The sequence below is a fragment of the Antechinus flavipes genome, chromosome 4, assembly GCF_016432865.1.
Source record: "Antechinus flavipes isolate AdamAnt ecotype Samford, QLD, Australia chromosome 4, AdamAnt_v2, whole genome shotgun sequence".
NCBI lineage: Eukaryota > Metazoa > Chordata > Mammalia > Dasyuromorphia > Dasyuridae > Antechinus > Antechinus flavipes.
In genome coordinates, this window is record NC_067401.1 from 476,987,010 (window position 1) to 477,006,448 (window position 19,439).

General features: G+C 42.1%; 1 protein-coding gene across 4 annotated transcripts in view; it reads left to right on the forward strand.

The window, feature by feature from the left end:
* SPATA6 (spermatogenesis associated 6) overlaps positions 1–19,439 on the forward strand; it is a 127,245-nt gene that overhangs the window by 59,378 nt on the left and 48,428 nt on the right. For 2 of the 4 annotated variants that reach the window (XM_051999735.1, XM_051999737.1), the window contains one exon: positions 4,146–4,257. In XM_051999735.1, coding sequence (XP_051855695.1) covers positions 4,146–4,257 — 112 coding nt within the window. The remainder of the gene's footprint in view (positions 1–4,145; positions 4,258–19,439) is intronic. The other 2 variants (XM_051999736.1, XM_051999738.1) reach the window with 1 other exon arrangement.

A 19,439-nucleotide genomic window follows, 5' to 3' on the forward strand; every position in this document is an offset into this window, starting at 1 on the left:
CTCGCTCCTCTTTGAAATTTCCCTGTTACTGTGAGGGGAACTGCCATTCTTCCAGTCACTCATTTTCAACTCTTCACTCTCTCTCCCCTTCCTGTATCTAACCACTTGCCAAGGTCTGTTTTACCTTCTCATTATCTCTCTGATGTGTGTCTGCTGCTTTCCTCTGACGTTATCACCACCCAGGTGCAGGCTCTCCACATCTCATGTCTGGGTCGCTGCAATTGCCTGCTAGTGTCTCTCTGCCCTCCTGCCCTGCCCCAGATCCCTCCACCATAGGTGTCCCCCACTCTCAAATTGATTTTCCTTAAGTGCAAGTTTGACATGACCCCTTCCCATTCAGTCAATTCCAGCAAATCTCACTGCTGGGATCAAAACCAAAAATCCTCTGTTTGGGGGCAGCTAGGTGGTGCAGTGGGTAGAGCACTAGCCCTGAAGTCAGGAGAACCTGAGTTCAAATGTGACCGCAGACACTTAATGCATCATAGCTGTGTGATGCTGGGCAAGTCACTTAACTCCAATTGCCTCAGCAAAAAAAAATCCTCTTCTTAAAATCCTTTCTCAACCTGCTCTTGCTATTTTTCCAGTCTTCTTATACCTGATTCCTGCCCCTGCCCCTCTAGGATTCTGGGATGTAGTGATGCCTCCCTACTTTTCCTCAAACAAGACACTCTATCTTCTGATTCTGGGCATTTTCACTGACTGCCCCCACATCTGTAATTCTCCCTTTGTCCATCTTTGGCCCTTGGCTTTGCTTCAAGTCTCAGCTAACTTCTGCCTTAATCTTAGGACCTTTCTTTAGAAATATATTCAGTTTAATTTGGAAAATTAGACACATAGACATATATAGTATATATGGTGGTTTGCATGTTGTTTACCCCACTGTAGTGTGAGTTCTTTGAGAGTAAGGACTTTTTGTCTTTCATTGTATTCTTAAGCACTTAGCACAGTCCCTGACATGTAGTGGATGCTTAATAAATACTTCTAGACTTGGTGAAACTGGCCTTTCTTGGATCTCCTGACTCTTAAATCTAAAGCTCTTTCAAAACTTCATGGTTGCAAACATGACCTTTATTTGCATATTACAAAAACTGATCAGCTTCATGATTTTCTAAACTCAAAAGTTTGGAAGTCCTTTTCACATGCAAGAAGAATTCATTTAAGTTCTTCAGTGCTGCCCCAGGTCCCAGCTCTGCTCTTCGTAATGAAGTCCAAAGGCACCCACCTTCTTGGGAATTGGACTTGCCTTGGCTGACAGTTAGCCCCTTGCAGCTCATCTTTTCCTGCTCTTCATGAAGGCAAGTCACTCTTTGTGTAATGTTGGCGCTGTCAAACCCAGAGCTCCTTTTCTGGTGCCCTCTTGCTCTGTATCTCTTGGATGGCCATATATAACTGGTTCCAGTAACCATTGACTATTCTTACATCCCTCTCTTTGTCTCAGCTGCTCATCCTCCCTTTGCCTTGTCCTGATAGGTACAAGGGCATGTAGAGCATGATTTTCCCCATTTAAAATGCTAATTATTGATTCAGGACTTCTCTGATTACACTGGCCCCAACTCTGTAAAATTTACATGGCGGTATTTGGCTGCCTTCCTGACTGGCAGGCATTTTAAAATGTCTTTAACTTTAATGGCTGTCCACAGTTGGACATTTTGTGTCTGGCATTAAATTGCAAATGGAAATCACACTTAAATCTAACTTTTAATTGGAAGGAACAAAAGCACATTTAATTAAAATGGTTGAGTTGGGAAAGATAGTAATCAGAATTATTTTTGGTTAAGTGTTAGTCACCCAAATATTGTTCAGGGACATAGGGCTTCGAAAATGCTTTTGCTTTAATGTTCTCTAATGTTTCACTTTACTTCTTGACTTGCAATGATTTTTACATAGCTCAATACAGTTTTAAAAATTATTTTTGCCCAATCCATTGTTCTTTCTAGCTCACTTGGACAATAATGTAATCACACTCAATTTGTAAAACAAATATTCATCTAAAAATCTCACTTTATATAGCAGTTAACTGTTGACTTTAGATAAGTTAACACATTTGAACATTTATTAGTCCTTTGAAGGGACTATATAGGACTTTGCTATACATTTCTTCTCATAATAGTAATAATTCACATTTCCCTAGTGCCTTAAGGCAAACTGAAGGCTTTCCTGATGGCCACTCAGTGAGAGAGAGCTACTGTTAGTGGGGATGAGAACTGATATTCATCACTTTAAAGTCTTCTTGTTTAAAGAAATATAAAGCACGACAATTAAAATCCACGGTGCTTTAAATACATTCTCTGTCAACTAAGCTTCTGTTGAGTGACATGTTGGACCCTCTAGTCTGGTTCGAGCCTCACATTGACCCGGTGCAGTGGATGCGATGGACACTGGACTTCAGAACATTGAAGTGAAGAGGTGCATCTGAGCTTATGGGTGTCAGAGCCCCCAAATTTTCCACCCTGTGCACTCTGCTGTGGTTGGTATGGCAGAGAAGAATAAACTGAGGGCTGGAGAGGTGAAATCCAACCCAGCTACACACAGTTAATAAATGAAAGGATTGGGTGGACTCAGGTTCCTGATTTTAAGACCATGGTTCTTTTATTTTTATTTTTTTGTTTTGAACAATGATTCTAGGGTCAGAGGTCAGATTTTGAACCTACTTCTGATCCTGACCACCTGGGAGAAAGTCACCCACTTTCTTTCCCTTTAAAAGAAGGCTAGAAAAAAATTGGAGCTAGGACCCTATTAAATGTTTATCTGTTGAACTGAACTGAAATGATGCAAAAAGTGTGCCATCTTACATAATGTGATATTTTTAAGGAGCAAAGCCCAGCAGTCCATGCTGTGTGCCATGCCCAGGGACTCCTCACCTCACCCCAGCTAGCAGGAACCTCTTCCCTGCCCTCTGCTATGTTTCCAACAGACGACATCGTCATCCTGCACCATTGCCTCAGCTCCTGTAGGTCTTTCCATCCTTCTCTGCCGCCATGGCAGCCCCCTTTCTTTGAGTGTGGCCACGGCCCATTCCATCCGTGTACCTTAGTTTGTGTAGCCTTTCCCTGTGATCGGCTGTTTGTTGTTGGGTCGTTTCAGTTGTGATCCCATTGGGGTTTTCTTGGTGAGGACACTGGAGTGGCTAAATGAGGAAACTGAGGCAAGCAGGGTGATGTGACTTGCTCAGAGTCACACAGCTAATAAGCATTTGAGCTTGTCTTCAGGCCCTCAAAAGTGCTACCATAAATAATTTGTTGTAAATGATCTCCTTGGGATATATACCTGGAAGTATAATCTCTGGCTCAAAGAATAGGGATGTTTTAGTCACTTTATTTTCATAATTCCAAATTGCTTTTTGAAATGGTTATATTGATTTACCTTTCCACCAACAATGCACTAAGATGCTCTTCTCACAGATCCTCCAGCCTTGACTCTTCCTATCCTTTGTCATGTTTGCCAGTTTCATGAATTTGAAGCAAAACTCCAGAATTGTGTTTATTTGTATTTCTCTTAGTATGAGTGACATTCTTTCACATGGTGTGTGTGTGTGTGTGTGTGTGTGTGTGTGTGTGTGTGTTTGTGTTTTCTATGTATTTTGGATACTATTATCTGAGAATTTGATAAAAATATTTCTTTTCCCATTTATAAGCTCTTCCCTTCTTGTCATGGCTACATTGATTTTGTTTGTGTAGAATTTTTTCCGTTTTATGTAATAATGGTTACCTCCTTTGTTTTGGAATGGTTTCTATCCCTTGCTTTGTAAAAAAAAAAATCTGCTACTCGTACCTGTGGCAGTTACTTGCTTTGCTTCTCTTTTAATATTTATATTATTATGTTTAATATTAGGATTAAGCTCACATATCCATTTCTGTTTATTGTGGAATATGATGTCTGGTTTTGGTCTCAGTCTGATTTCTGCCAAACTGCTTCCTAGTGTTTTTCCCCCCAGCGTTCGGGGAGCTCTTTGTTATGAAATTCAAATTTGTTCTGAATTCTACCATACTGCAAGCTGACTTTATTAAGCTCTGTCTATGCTCCGGACTCCCCCGGCCTGGTCTTCCCTGTTAAAGTGGCTCTCGGCTTTGACCAGTGCCAGACACTTTGATGACTGTTCCAATGTTTCTCTCGTGATTCTAACATCTGGATTTTGCTCCTTCTAGGCTGACCCCCCAAGTCCCAAGCCTGAAATTCTTCTTGGACCTAATGTCAGAGAGCCTTCAAGAGAAGGGTGGTGCAAGTTGCACAACGGTGAGCTGGGACCTGTGTATAAAGGTGTGCGTGCTCTTTCTGTTGGGGAAGGTTTATGCTTATTTATAAACTAAGATTATATAAGAAGTCATCAGGCCAGGCCAGGCCAGCAAAGGTTTGTGAAATGTCTGCTGTGTGAAAGATGTATATCAACACTGTATCCAACACTAAACTCGAGATCACATGGTATCACTAGGAAGAACAGGTCCTTTCTGGGGCTGCCTGCTTTCTTCCCTTTGCATCCCTGGCCCTGGTCCCAGTGTTTCTGTGCCACTGGAGTCAGCCTTTCCAGTGCATTTACCATATACTCAGTAGGACAGAAGGCTGAGGTCAAAGGCCATGGGACTCTCTTCATGCATATGATAGCAATATCTGCCACCATTACCCCCCTTTTTGAGTTTAGAAATCCCTCTCCTCACCGTGAGCTTGTGTTTGAATATCCTTGTTGAGTCTCAGAGGGCCCCCAATAAGCACTCAGAGGTGGAAGGAAGATTGGAGCCCATCTCCCTCATGTGATGAAAGGCAAATACAAGTCACAGAGCTCTTGTCCACTGCTATAGGTAGTCAGCAGCAGATTCAGGGTAAGTCTCGAACTCATACCTCCTCACTGACTGCCCGGCGGCCTGGCTCGGACACTCTCCCTTCGGTATATCCTCAAGTGACACAGACCGCAGTTGTCCTAGCCCCACATCCACGCTCTGTCTTAGGGGCTGTGGTCAGAGCTCTTCATTTCTCCTACCCTCGGGACAACAACACAAGGAATTGGTTGTCAAACCATTATGTGTCAAGAACTGAGGGAATCTCTACGCTCTACAGCATTGAAGGAAGCTGGAGGGTTAGTGAAGGGTGAACTATTTATGATGAATCTCATTGGAAAACCAACGTTTGGGATCGCAATTCTTGCCTTTAGTGAACTCACAAGGGATTTTATATCTCCTTGGCTATGCCAGCTGAGTGGAAATGTGGGCAGGTCAGTCAGAAACGGTGCCTGATTCCATAGGAATAGCCCAGCTGGGATCAGAGAGACTCAGACTACATTCTGGTCAGAGATGCGCAAATGACAAATGGGTCACAGCCCTCTTCCACGGCTACGGCAGGGGAAGAAAAGTGGATCCACGTTATGTGAGTCCTTGTCCAGCGATCAATGAGGAGCCTTATTGACTCATACCAGTCTTTATGTTCACACTATCAATGAAGGCAGAAAACAGAAGGGAATTACAGGGTGTTGGAAGGATAGTTCTTGTTCTGGGAAAGAATGTGAAAAAAAATGTGTCGATGGAATGGGGGTTCCCCCCCATTCTACTTCGTTTTCATGGGGTTTCATGGAATGCTCTGTTAGCCTGGATGGCAGTGCTTGTGGTGTTGGCAGGCCCTTGTGACCCCGATCCCCTTGGCTTTTCCTCCTGTAACTTACAACTCAACACGTCCTTTTGGATTTAGGATCACTGGCTTCCTTGCAGTTCCTCAGACAAAACACTCCATCTCTCATCTCTGGGCATTTTCATCGACTGTCCCTGTGCCTCGATTGCTCTCTGCCTCTAAGTTCCCTAGTTTCCTTCCGGAAAAGCCATTCTTGACCACCCTTAATGGGAGTGCTTCATGCTGTTGTTTTCTGCAGTTTCTCCTGTCTGCAGCTTGTTTGTACATGCGTATTTGTGTTGTCCCCCAGGAGATGGCAAGCTCCTTGAGGACGGGGACTGACATTTGCTGCCTTTTTCATTCACACTCCACACAGTGCCTGGCATGCAATAAGTGATTAATAAATGTTCATGGACTAACAGAAGGCTCCTTTGTCTAACTTTATTTCTCCAGTGATGGTGGGAGAAGAGTGCTTGAGAAAAGCGCAAAGTTAATAAAGGCTCAGGCAGGATTAGGACGTCTATGTATGTGAACTTCCCAGATCTCTTGGAGGAAGGGAACTGTTATCTCTACCACAGACAACAAAACCTAAAGGAAGAGGTCATAAAATCCAGGTCTGACTGTGATTTCTCCTTGGAGGGATAACAAAAAGGCGTTGGTGAAGCTAGGCTTGTTGGGCTTTTGTAGACCTCAAAAAGCAACTCAAAAATCAACCCATCCTGATTGACTGCCATCTGGACCTGAGGTTATAGCGACAGGAATGACACTGACAGAATAAAATATAGTTTTCTTCAGAATGGTCTCCAGTGAAGGTTCTTGAATCCATGGCATATGAGGATAGTGTGAAGATGCTGGGCCTTGTTAGCCTGTAGAAGGAGAAGAATTAAGGGTGGAGAAGAGACAGGAGAGTTTGAGGGGCCCAGGTCTGTTTGGCCAACAGAGCAAAGCCAGGAGTGGTGAGTTCAGATTGCCGAGAATATAAGAGAGCTATTCTAAAAGGAAAGAAGCTTCCTCAAGAAGTGTGAGTTCCCCCAACTTGGGGACACCTGTTTCTTGAGGTCTATGGCTCCCCAATTGATGGCTGAGGAAGAATTGATGAGCCCAGGCAACTGACTGGCTCTGTGGGGTAAAGGAGCACGAGCATTTCATGAGAAAATTGTTCAGTTGGTATTTCAATGTGTGTGACTTTGAAAAGTGACTTTTTGAAAAAGACTACCAGGAAAATAATTGCTGTCTAGCTACCACCTGTTGCAGAGGATGAAGAGATGTAGGTACTCTAGAAGAACTCAGTGAAGTCTTCTAAATCCAGTCAACCTATTTTGATATTTGGTGACATTAATGAAAAGGTGGGAATAAGTGATGATGCAAAAAATGTAAGTTATAAAATATAGCTCAGGGTGGAGGAAGGAGAAAGGCCAATCTTTTATCTACAAAGCATCACTTCTAAATATCACAAATGTCTTACTTGAAAAAAGTTTGGGGAGTTAGTGGACATGGCCCCAAGTGATATCCCCAAAAGAAAAATGGGGAATTTCTGGAGGTCAAGATAATATTCAGTAGATTGCCTTCATTCTTCCATATTCCCCTGCAAATAACTATAAAATCATGCTGCCAAACAAATCCTGGAACAGCAGAACTAGCAAAAAGATAAGACGAAACAATCTTTTAGCCCAAGAAACTTGGAAGATCAGCAGGAAAGGTCTGTCATGAGTAAAATGAGAGTGTAGTCCAGGACAGAAAGCATCCCAATAAGTCAGCAGCAAGTCCCCCTCAGCAAACCAGGTAGATGCCAACCCTAAGGTGCCTAAGCAATAGGCACTCGCAAGTGCTGGGCTCTGTTCGGTGCTTCAATATAGCTCTGGTCAAATGGGCAGCTTCCAGCGGCCAGACTACCGTGGGCTTCAGCATAATCCCAGGGAAACACAGTGTTGGCTTAAACATACTCTAAACATCAGTGCCAGGACGCTAACCTAGCACCCGGTGAGCTGCCAGAAGCCCCCTCCCACCTCACCCCAATGGAGCAGCATCAGACCCAAAGGTCACACGTAAGCCTCGGGGCAGTGTGAGAGCAGCACTTGGTCACCACTGGGGCCTGTAGTCCCTGACATAAGAAGCTTGAGAACGTACCTCTTCCACCTGGGAGCAGAGCTGAAATTTAAAAGAAGGGGAAAAAAACAAAAAAAAAGATAAGCAAACAACAACAAAAAGAATCCAACCATAGAAAGTTGTTATGGTGACAGGGAAGATCTAGACACAAATTCAGAAGAAAACAACAATCAACAGAACAAAACTATTGGGAATCACTTGATTATCTCAATAGATTCTGAAAAAGCTTTTTGACGATATAAAGTACCCATTCCTATTAAAACACTAGAGAGCATAGGAATAAAGGAAGCATCTCTTAAGATGCTGAGCAATATCTATATAAAACAGTCAGTAAGCATTGTCTGTAATGGAGATGATCTAGAAGCCTTTCCAGTATGATCAGGGGTGAAGCAAGAATATCCATTATCACCACTATTATTTATTATAGCATGTTAGCTCTAGCAATGAGAGAAGAAAAAGAAATAGAATAAGGAATGAGGAAACACAACATTTACTCTTTATATAGTTTCTAGGTTTGTCTTGGAAGGTAGATTACAAATATTTCATATTATTTAATTAATTTAAATAGAATTTCTTTTTCTACCTTTTACTGCTAGGATTTATTGGTCACATAAAGAAATGCTGATGATTTATGTGAGTTTATCTTAGATCCTGCAACTTTGCTAAAGTTGTTAATTGTTTCAAGTAGTTATTTAAGTTGATTCTCTAGGGTTCCCTAAGCATACCAGCATATCATCTGCAAAGAGTAAATGTTTTGTTTCCTCATTCCTTGATTGATAATTGATAATTGATAATAATTCCTTGATTGATTCCTTGATTGATACCATAAGCAAATTAGAAGAGCAAAGAGTGGTCTACTGGTCAGATCTATGAAGAAAGGAAGAATTCATGACCAAAAAGAGAGAGAATCACAAAATATAAAATAGATAATTTTGATTATATTAAATTAAAAAATTTTTGCACAAACAAAACCAATGCAACCAAGATTAGAAGGAAAGAAGAAAGCTAGAAAATAATATTTACAGCAAAAGTGTTTTTGATAAAGACCTCATTTGTCAAATATATAGAGAAATGAACCAAATTTATGAGAATACAAGTCATTCCCTATTTGTGAAATGGTCAAAGGATATGAATAGGCAGTTTTCCGAAGAAGAAATCACAGCTCTATAGGCATATGAAGAAGAGCTCTAAAACACTTTGGATTAGAGAAATGCAAATCAAAACAATTCTGAGGTACCCTCTCCTACTTGTTAGATTGGTTAATATGACAAAACCAATGTTGGAGAAGATGTGGGAAAATTGGGACACTCATATATTGTTGGTGGAGTTGTGAACTGATCCAACCATTCCAGAGAGCAATTAGGCGCTATGCCCAAAGGCAACCAAACTCTGCGTGTCCTTTGATCCAGCAATACTTTTAGGAGGTCTCTATCCCAAAGAGATCATAAAACAGCAAAATGACCCACATATACAGAAATATAGCAGCCCTTTTTGTGGTGGAAAAATATTGGAAATTGAGAGGATGCCCATCAGTTGGGGAATGGCTGGACAAGTTGTGATATATGACTATAATAGAATTCTATTGTGCAATAAGAAATGAAGAAAGGCAAATTTCAGAAAAAATGTGTAAAGATGTATATGAATGATGCAAAGTGAAATAAGCAGAATGAGGAAAACATTGTATACAGTATCAGCAATAGTGTGTGATAAACCACTATGAATGACTCAACTCTTCTCAGCAACATGATCTTATATAGACAAATACAAAGAACTCATGAAGGAAAATGCTATTCACATCCAGATAAAGAACTGATATTCTCTGAATGCAGATTGAAGCATACTTTTTCACTTACTTTATTCTTTTATGTAATATACATTTTTAATTAATCCTAGGTGCTTTTGTTTGTTGTGAATTCTATCAGTGTTAATACAAGTGTCACTTGTATTTAGATACATTAATTGTTTAAAAATAAATATAATACAGAATTAAAAAAAATTGTTTACAACAGTCAAGCAATGATTCAGCCCTGATATGTGAACCATTTCTGAATCAGCTGTCTATATATTGAGAAAACACTGATTTCTTTCTTTTTTTATTGACAGAACATATGCATGGGTAATTTTTCAACATTTACTCTTGCAAACACTTCTGTTCCAACTTTTCCCTTTCTTCCCTCCACCCCCTCCCCCAGATGGCAGGCAGTCTCATATATGTTAAACATGTTAAAGGTATATCTTAAATACAATATATGGAACACTGATTTCTTAGAATAAAAAGGTCAGCATTAAGAGCAAACATAAAAAAAAAAAAACTAGAAATAAAAATATGTCAGGCCATTTTTTTTGGACAAATGGGAAAATGAATGAGGGAAAAGACCTCAATGTCAATTATAATAATTTCTCACAGAAGTTTAACCAGTGCAAATCAGTAGTCATCAAATGGAGACCATGAATCTCTGTGACTAAATATTGGATTTGCCAAGCAGAGAGCTAACAGCAGTTGAAGGAAACACCAGTTTAGAGTTCATGCTCATTTGCAGAACTTACAGAGGAGATAATAAAAGAGCCTGCAAAGCCTGTGTGCCTCAAGAAATGGGGAGAAGCCATGGAAGAAAAGTTAGACAACCCCACAAAGAAGTTGTCTTGAGGCCACTGAAAGATGCTGTATTAGGAGAGAAAACAGATAAAAGGTGGAAATTGAGGCAGAGATTTCTTGGAGCAGATTCCATTTTTTAAAACCATCAAATACAATGGAACCTCCCAGTTTGAGTCCTCATCAGAGTTACAAATGTGCAGCTTTGGGGAGCAGAAATGACATTGAAGACATGGAAGATGGGGAAAGCTGGTTCAAGTCGACAGTGCTTAGAGTGGTGATGGATTTATTCTTCACTATACATTCATGTTCTCAAGGATTTGGTCCTTTGATAAGGCACTGTGACAACCCTTGTGACTATTCATAGGATCCTAGACCAAGAATCAGAAGGGAACTGAGAGAATTTAAATCCCCATTTTGCAGAAGGAGAAACAAGCAGAAATAGATGAAGTGAATTGCCAGTAAGTATCTGAGACAATTTGAATTCAGGTCTCCCTGACTTCAAATCCTACCTTTTACTACTTCACCATGAAGGTGTCTCTTGTTCTCCCAAGCCATCTGAGCCATGTCATTCTCTTCAGTCTCCTTAGAGAGGCTCATCTTATACTTCATCAAAAAAAACTTGAGGTCATCCATAACGATCCAACTTTGAATCACCTTAACACTTAATCTTCCTCCTCTTTTCCTTTGCTTCAGTCTTATATCATGAGCTGGCACTTTTCTTTGCCTATGTTAACAAGAGTCCGGGTAGATAAAAGCTACCAGAATCTGAATTGGAGGATGAATTTTATTTTATTTTTTACTAATAGCTTTTTTATTTTCAAAACACATGCAAAGATAGTTTTTACATTCACTCTTGCAAAACCTTGTATTTCCAATTTTTTCCAATTTTTCTCCCTCCCTTCTTCCTCCCCTCTCTCCTAGACAACAAATAATCCAACATAGGTTAAACATGTGCAATTCTCCTAAACATATTTCCATATTTATCAATGCTGCACAAGAAAAATCAGATCAAAAAGGGGGGGAAAGGAAAAAGGGAAAAAAGCAAACAAACAACAAAAAAGTAAAAATACTATACTGTGATCACAGCCCTTTCTCTGGATGCAGATGGCTCTCTTCATCACAAGTTTATTGGAACTGGCCTCAATCATCTCATTGTTGAAGAGACCACTCCATCAGAATTGATCATCATATAGTCTTCTTGTTGCCGTGTACAACGATCTCCTGGTTCTACTCACTTTATTTAGCATCAGTTCATGTTAGTCTCCCCAGGCCTTTCTGAAATCATCCTACTGGTTGTTTCTTACACAACAGTAATATTCCATAACATTCATATACCGTAACTTGTTCAGCTATTCTCCAACTGAGGGGTATCCACGCACTTTCTAGCTCCTTGCCACTACAAAAAGAGCTGCCACAAACATTTTTGCACATAAGGGTCCCTTTCCTTCCTTTAAGATCTCTTTGGGATAGAAATCTAGTAGAAACACTGCTGGGTCAAAGGGTATGCACAGTTTGAGAGCCCTTTGGGCATAATTCTAGATTGCTTAGAGAAGAGAAACACTGAAGATGAAAGCAAGGTCTTATTCCTGAAAATGAACACAATATGATGGATGTATTGCTATAAGAAGTGTCAAGAGAGCAAAAATTCAGAAATGAGCTGGGGTTGTTGAGCACACAAAGACATTTTTTTTCTTTTGGTTATATTGGGGAAAAGAAAGATTGAAGAAGGGATAGGACTGTTGCTTGGGGTAGACTGGCAGATAGTACCTGACAACAAGAATAAATAGAAATACTCAGTTTCTATTTTGCTTTGTCTTTGTCTGCCTTCATGGACTCTTAGGCTAGAAAAGACAAAACAAAAAAGTATCTCCTGGGGAAGTGATACCCATAATAAGGAAGGAAGCAGTCTGAAAGCACACAGGTGCCCTCAAATGAATTCAGGTCACCCACCCCAAAGCAAGGACATCTGTGAATCGTGGAAGAACCAAAAGTGACTGGAGCCACCATTGTGAGAATGGGGGAGCTGCTCCACGATTGGGGGAGGCAGACATCCTGATTGTCTTTTGGTGAATTTGACTTCAATTCTTGACATTTTAGAAGATGTTATTAAAGAAAAGCATTAGCAAACACTCCAGAAGGAAAGTGGCAACTGTTAAGAACGCAGTTGTCTTCATTGAGAACAAGGCATGCTGGAATTTAATTTCATTTCTGTTTTTGGTGACATTCCTAAGCTGGTGATCAGAGAATGTGTTAGTTACAGATAGCTTGTCTGGGTCTTAGCAAAATGCTGGATAAACTATCTTGTATACTTCTTGTGAAAAGGGGGGGGGAAATGTGAGTCAGTAGAGAACCCCCAAACCGGGAGGCACCTTGGGCCACTTGGTCCCACCTGCACTGGACTGTGGCCCTTCCCAGCATGTGGCTTCCCAGCATGTTGTCTCATGAGACTTAGACAGCTTTAGACCTGAAGGAACCTCAGATAATCCATCCTACCCCCCGCACTTTACAGAGGAGAACGCAGTGGTCTTTGGAGCTGGTGGGAGCCGAAGTGCCCTTCCTCTTGATTCGTCACTGAGGCAGGTGGCATCTGTACTGATTTGATCATTGATAACTGTCTTAATGCTTTGTTATCATGCTCACTAAATGCTCAGGATGAAAAAGTTAGGATCCAGGAAGATCTTCACAGGTTAAAATATGGGCCTATTGAATTTAACATGAGTCAGTTTATTTTTGGGAGAAAGGTTTCAATTTCAGACTGCAGATGATATGAAAAAGATAGAGTCTGCTCCTGCTTTGTTTTTTAGTGGGCTTCAAGTTGAGCATGAATCTCCCATGGGCTCTTGTGCCCAGAAAATCCAGTGTGGGTTAGAGCTGTAGCACTTCTGGGGTGAAGGGGCCATTGCCTCTTATCTGTGCCCCAGTCAGCACACGCCCAGAGTCCTGGGCTCAGATGTGGGCACCTGAGGACCAAAAGACGTTGGTGAGTTTCCGCCTATCCAGAGGAAGGCAGCCAGAGGGAATGAACCTCTAGTCCATGCCATAGGAAAGTGGCCTGAGGAACAGGGCCCATTTAGTCTTAAGAGAAGATTCAGGGATGGAGGGTTGGGACGGCCACGTCCAAAGCCTGGAAGGCCTTTCACGGGGAAGAGAGGTGAGCAGAGAGAAGCCAGAGGAGGAAATCAGACAGAGGCAGGGAGGTAGAAAAATCACAAGAAAAGTTAAAAAATATGAAAGAAAAACGAAAATGAAAGAGGAAAAAACTGACAAAGCATGTGCTGATTCGCATCTCATCTCCATAATTATTTTTCTGGATGCAGGTGGTGTTTTCTATCCAAAGTCTATTAAGATTGCCTTGGATCACTGAACCGCTGAAAAGAACCAAGCCTTTCATAGTCAATCATAGCACGTTCTTTACTGTGTACAATGTATTCCTGGTTCTTCTGTTTCCCTCAATTCATGTAAATCTTTCCAGGCCTTCCTAAAATCAGCTTGTTGTTTTCATTGTTATAGAACAATAACATTTAATGTTATTCCATATGATATACCATAACTTATTCAGCCATTCCTGAATTGTTGGGCATCTACTCACTTTCCAGTTCTTTGCTACCACAAAAAGAGCCTCTACAAACATTTTTTGTACATGTGTGTCCTTTTCCCTACTTTATGAACTCCTCTGTTCCTTGGGATACAGATCCAATAGAGATGCAGCTGCATCCAAGATAATTGTATTGAATGAATAATATGTATGAGTACATATATTGGATTTTTACCATGTTTAACATTGGATTACTTGCCATCTAGGGGAGGCTGTGGGGGAAAGGGAGGGAAATTTGGAACACAAGGTTCTGCAAAGGTCGGTGTTGAAAAATTATCCATGCAGATGTTTTGAAAACAAAAAGCTGTAATAAAAATAGAAACAAAAACACAAGATACAGCTGCATCAAAGGGTATGCCTGGTTTTTAAAGAACTTGGGCATGGTTCCAAATTGTTTGCCAGAATGGTTAGATCATCTTACAACTCCACCAACAATGCATTAGTGTCCCAGTTTTCCCACATTGAGTGGGCATTAACTGTAACAGCAGGGAGGCACAGACGTAGCTAACACAGCTGGCACAGGGGAACCTTTGATTCTCAGGTCATAGAATAACCTTTGTTCCTCCGTGGAGATCATTGACTTCACCATAGGGCTGCAGGGGGTGAGTCCAGCTGGGTCAGCTCCTTTCTGAACTGTACAGTGGTCTGTCTGCTGCTGGGCGGGCTGATCCATGGGCTAATCTGGTGGTTCTATTGATCTGGCTGGTTCCATTTGGTTCTTGCTGGTGAGATCTCTGAAAGGTCCTTGGACTGTCAACGCATCAGGTCATGGGGTACTTGGAATATTCATTAATCTATACTCAGGAAAGAATAAACACACAGAGAGACCTTGTGCTCATGATAATGCTATACCCCAGACTGACTCTTGGAACCAGCTCAAAGTCATCCTACTTTGCTTGCCAAATAAATGCTTATTATAAAGGAAGGAAATATAATAAGCATTTATTTGGTACCTTCAGTATGCCAGAAACTGTTAAATCTTTTCCAAAGATCTCTTTTGATCTCATCTGAAGGAAAGGAGCTTGATCAATAGATTGGCCGTCTCTTCTGTAAGCACGCTCATTTTTGGCCCAGCAATAATTTTTCTGTCTCTGCAGCCAGTTAGAAGACTTCCTCATCCCAAAGCGAAAGCTTCTAAGTCACTTGCTCTGAGAAGCAACAACAAAAAGTTGCATATATTTCCCAGGGACTTGTTACCTCACCATGACCACAGAACTGTCTTCTGGTGAACTTGCTAGTAGACAGGCTATTCTACCCACTGGAGAATCTAGGTGGTATAGTGGATAGAGTGCTGGGCCTGGAGTCAGAAAGACCTGAGTTCAAGTCTGACCTCAGATATTAATTAGCTGTATGACTCTGGGCAAGTCACTTCACCCCATTTACCTCAGTTTCTTCATCTGTAAACTGAGCTCGAGAAGGAAATGGCAAATCACTGCAGTATTTCTGTCAAGAAAACTCCACATGGATTTATGAAGAGTTGGACACAACTGAAAAATGACTCAAAAATAATAAAATTCTTCTACTCTGGACACAGGCTGATCCATCACCTTGAAGGAGCTGAAGCTTCATGGCACCCTAGATCCAGACCCAGAAGTGGCTCTGCAGCCCCCCAGTCCAGTGCCCCATTTTTTACAGAGGAGGAAACCAAGGCTCAGAAACCCTCCTTGACCACCTGATGTCACTAGAGTAACAATGAGTAGACCTTGATCCCAGAGTCAGTGCTCTGCCCGAAGGTCCTGCTATTTTTATGTAAATTGTTATTAACAGTTATTTTTGTCACTTAGAGATTAATGAAGTAGTTTCCTTAAAGGAGGAGTGTCACAGTTTTATGGCCCCCATTTACTGATGGATAAGCACTGAGGGAGATGATCTCACCAGGGAAACTCTGTGGTGAGCCCTAGGTCCAGGGTGCAGGGCAGGTGGGATTTCCCCTTGCGAAGCTCAGGAAGAGCTGTATGGGATTCAAACCCATTCCTTGGTGAATGGGTCCCAGGAGCTCCCCTTGGTCAGTCTGGGAGAGGAAACACAAAATGTTCATGTTCTTCAGGAGTACCTCGACCTTCTTCCATGCAAAGATTGAACTCGGGGGTCAGTCTTGATGGAAGCTAGTGCATTTTGGCATTAAAGGTCAGAGAGAGCTGAATTCAAATCCTGCCTCAGATACTTAGTAGCATAGGATGCTGGGCAAATCCCTTACCTTTGCCTGTTTCCTCATTTGTAAAATGGAGATAAAAGTATCATCCGCCTCTTAGGATTATTGTGAGAAAATTCAGTGAAATCCTTAAAACACTGTATGCTAGTGATTATGAAAGCAGGGAGGTGAAACAATGCTAGAGGCTGCTGGCCCTCAGACTGGCTGGGAGACCCTGGAGAATGCCATGTGCCTCAGTTTCCTCAACTGTGAAATGGAGCTCTCAATAACACCTTCCTCCCAAGGTTGTCACAAGGACAAATAAAATGAGATGTTTGTAAAGTGCTTTGTGAACCTTAAAGCACTATAGAAAAGCTACCAATAATAACAGTATTGATACTAACATTTTATATAACTATAACAGTGTTTACATAATTTATATTTGTATGTTTATATAATTATATTTGAATATATTATTTATACAAATGATAATAGGTATTATTCCTGGCTCCATCCTTGGCTCCTTTCCCTCTGCTCAGGGGATTTCTTCCCTTTACCACTTCTGCCTCTGAACTTTTGATCTGTTTATCAGGCAGCCTAATAACGAAGGAGAACAGAGGTTTCCTTGCATATTTACTGGTCCTTAGAAGAAAGGGGACAAGGATGAGTCTTGTTATTAATAGTTTAAATGGTTCCAGCTCTTTGCTGTTAGCCTCTGATGACTCAGAGATCTTATCCCATTAAAGGTCCTCAGTGAGGAAGGCCCGGCCCTGCATCAGGCAGAAACAATGGCCCTTGGTGGGCCCTGAGATTTTCTGCCGCTTTTTCCGTCCTGTCCCCTCCTCCCTGTGTCTGCATCCTTCCATAACTGTAGAGTGAAAAGATGTGGGGATAATTGGGCTGCTAGCAGCTCCATTTGCTCATTTTTAGCACATTTTTTTGGTGATAACCATTGGTACGACTGCAGTGATTTGGCGAGGAACTGTTAGCTGTGTGGAGAGGAAACATTGCTGAAGTTGTTTCTGTCTACTTGGTTCTATTCTTTTGGGGCCAGCTGGGTAGGGTTGTGGGTAGAGCGCTGGGCCTGGAGTCAGGAAACCTTCCTAAGTTCAAATCTGGTCTCAGACACAACTAGCTGGATGATTCTGGGCAGGTCACTTCATCCTGTTGGCCTTAGTTTCCAATCTGTAAATTGAGCTAGAGAAGGAAATGGCCAACAACTCCAGTTTTGGGGTTTTTTTTTGGCAAGAAAACCCCAAATGGGGTCACAAAGAGTCAGAGATGATGACTGAACACAATACTAACAAACTCCTTCTTCAAGGTAGCGCTGTAGCCTTCTATGGGAAGCTTCCCTGAGCCCACCAGCCTTCCATCCTGGGTCCAACAATTGACTTTTTGATTCTGAGGATCAACCTAAGCCAGCGAGACAAAACCCATCACCATCGAGTGAGTGTCCAGAGATACTCTTGTGGAGAGTGGCTGCTGAGACACAAGGGCGTGGGGGCTTGCCTCGGGAAGGAGGAGCTGCTGTCGGCCCTTTTGGAAGTGAAGGAGTTGGGATGCAGCAGAGGGTCACCATCCATGGGCAGAACATTAGGAGAATGAGGACTCCCCCGAGTGGGGGTGGTATATAGCAGGCCTGCAGCCAAGAAGGACTGACAGCACTTGTCCGGAATGGCTCACCTTTACGTGGTCTTTAAAAAAGATTACAGAACCCTTTTGTCAAAACAACCCTGGAAGGAGGGGAATGTGAATGTTGCTAACCTGAGAATGATGTTAACCCAAGCTTCCGGCCCAAATGCCACCCAGCTCCTATGTACCTAACCTAGCAAAACCCTGAAGCCTGCAGCGCCTGAATAATGATCAAAAATGCAGTGAGGAAGTGAGCGAGTGACTTTCCCTCCTCTAGAACAGCACCAAAAAAACCATCCAGAAGCTCACAGGTGATAGGGAAGCCAGGACTAGTAAAGTGTAGCTTCCCAGCACAACCGAAGCTGGGCAGAGGACACATGTAGGCCTGTGTCTGGAGCAGCAAGAGAGCTCGGTTGCCTTGAGAAAGCCCCAGCATGGGAACCTGGGAAGACCTGTGGACCAGTAATGACTGGCAAATGCTTCATTGTTAGGGAACATCCTATTTGCAAGGACCCAAGAGGGCTCAGAAGGCCCAGGCGGAAAAATTCATTCTGGAACCTAAGGTGTGCTTGGGCCTGAGTACCATTCTCCCTCCAAGAAGTTCAGCAAAAATGCAACAGGAAGCCGAACAAGCAGGAGCTAAAGCTGGATAGATGAGCAAAGTGAACACCAAGTAATATAGGAAAACGAATATAGTTTTATAAATATGTTATATAGGAACTAAATAGAAATATATATATACACATATATACATATATATATATATATATGAATTAATATAGGAAAACCTAGAGACCCCAAAAAAGAAGACTAACAACTGCAAATGGAGACTCCAAGGAGAAATTGGATTTCCTGCAACATGACTCCTTGGATAGCAATTCTCAAAGGGTGGTCTCCAGACCCCTAAGCGCCCATAGCACACTTTCATGGAGTCTGAGAGGTCAGAGTGATTTTTGTAATCATACCAAAATAGGTATTGGTAAAAAGAGCAAGTTGTAATTTTTAAGCTAAGTGGTGGTTAGCGCAAATATTACAAATATAGATAGTGCCTCTCCTCAAGGAGCATACGTTCAAATATGGGAGGATGAGAAATATAGAGGAGAGATGGATAAGAAAGGACGTTTTATTTTGGGGAAGTGAGAAGGAGTGTAAGGAGGAGATGAGAGTGAAGAAGACCGGGTGGCTAATGGACAGGCCGTAAAGCTTGGTATCTGACTTGGTGTCTGGGGCCGGCCTGTACACCTTCTGGCCCAATTGGTGGGCCCAGCCAGTCTGGGGCCAGAGATCTAAGGATGAGTGGATCGGCTTCCCCTGGTCTGGGGCACAAATTCTGGAAGACCTGGGGTAGAGTCCCAGATTTCTGATCCTGTGTGGAGAGAGCTGGCTGGGGTAGAGACTGGCCGGACTAGACTTGAGACCAAAGCTACATTCTCTGTGTTCCAACACACTGATGGAAATGCTTCTCTGGTTAGTATCGTGGCCTCACAGAGAATGGTCCCAACCAAGCCCAAGGCCAGGTGGTGGCGATTCATCCAGAATGAGTCAGGGGTCTCCAAATGAGGGCTGAAGATGGCGAGCATCTCCTTATCTCACATTAAGCTGCACAAATAGTGCTTTGAATTCTCATAGACACTTCTTCTTTCAGTTTCTCCCGTTCCCTCTGAATCTCAGAGCTGGAGAAACTAACAAAGGACAATCAGTGTACCTTCTCTGCAGCAATCCTAGAATGGCCATCCAGACAATCATAGCACAGCAGACCATGAGCTTCATTCAACAATGTCTAATAA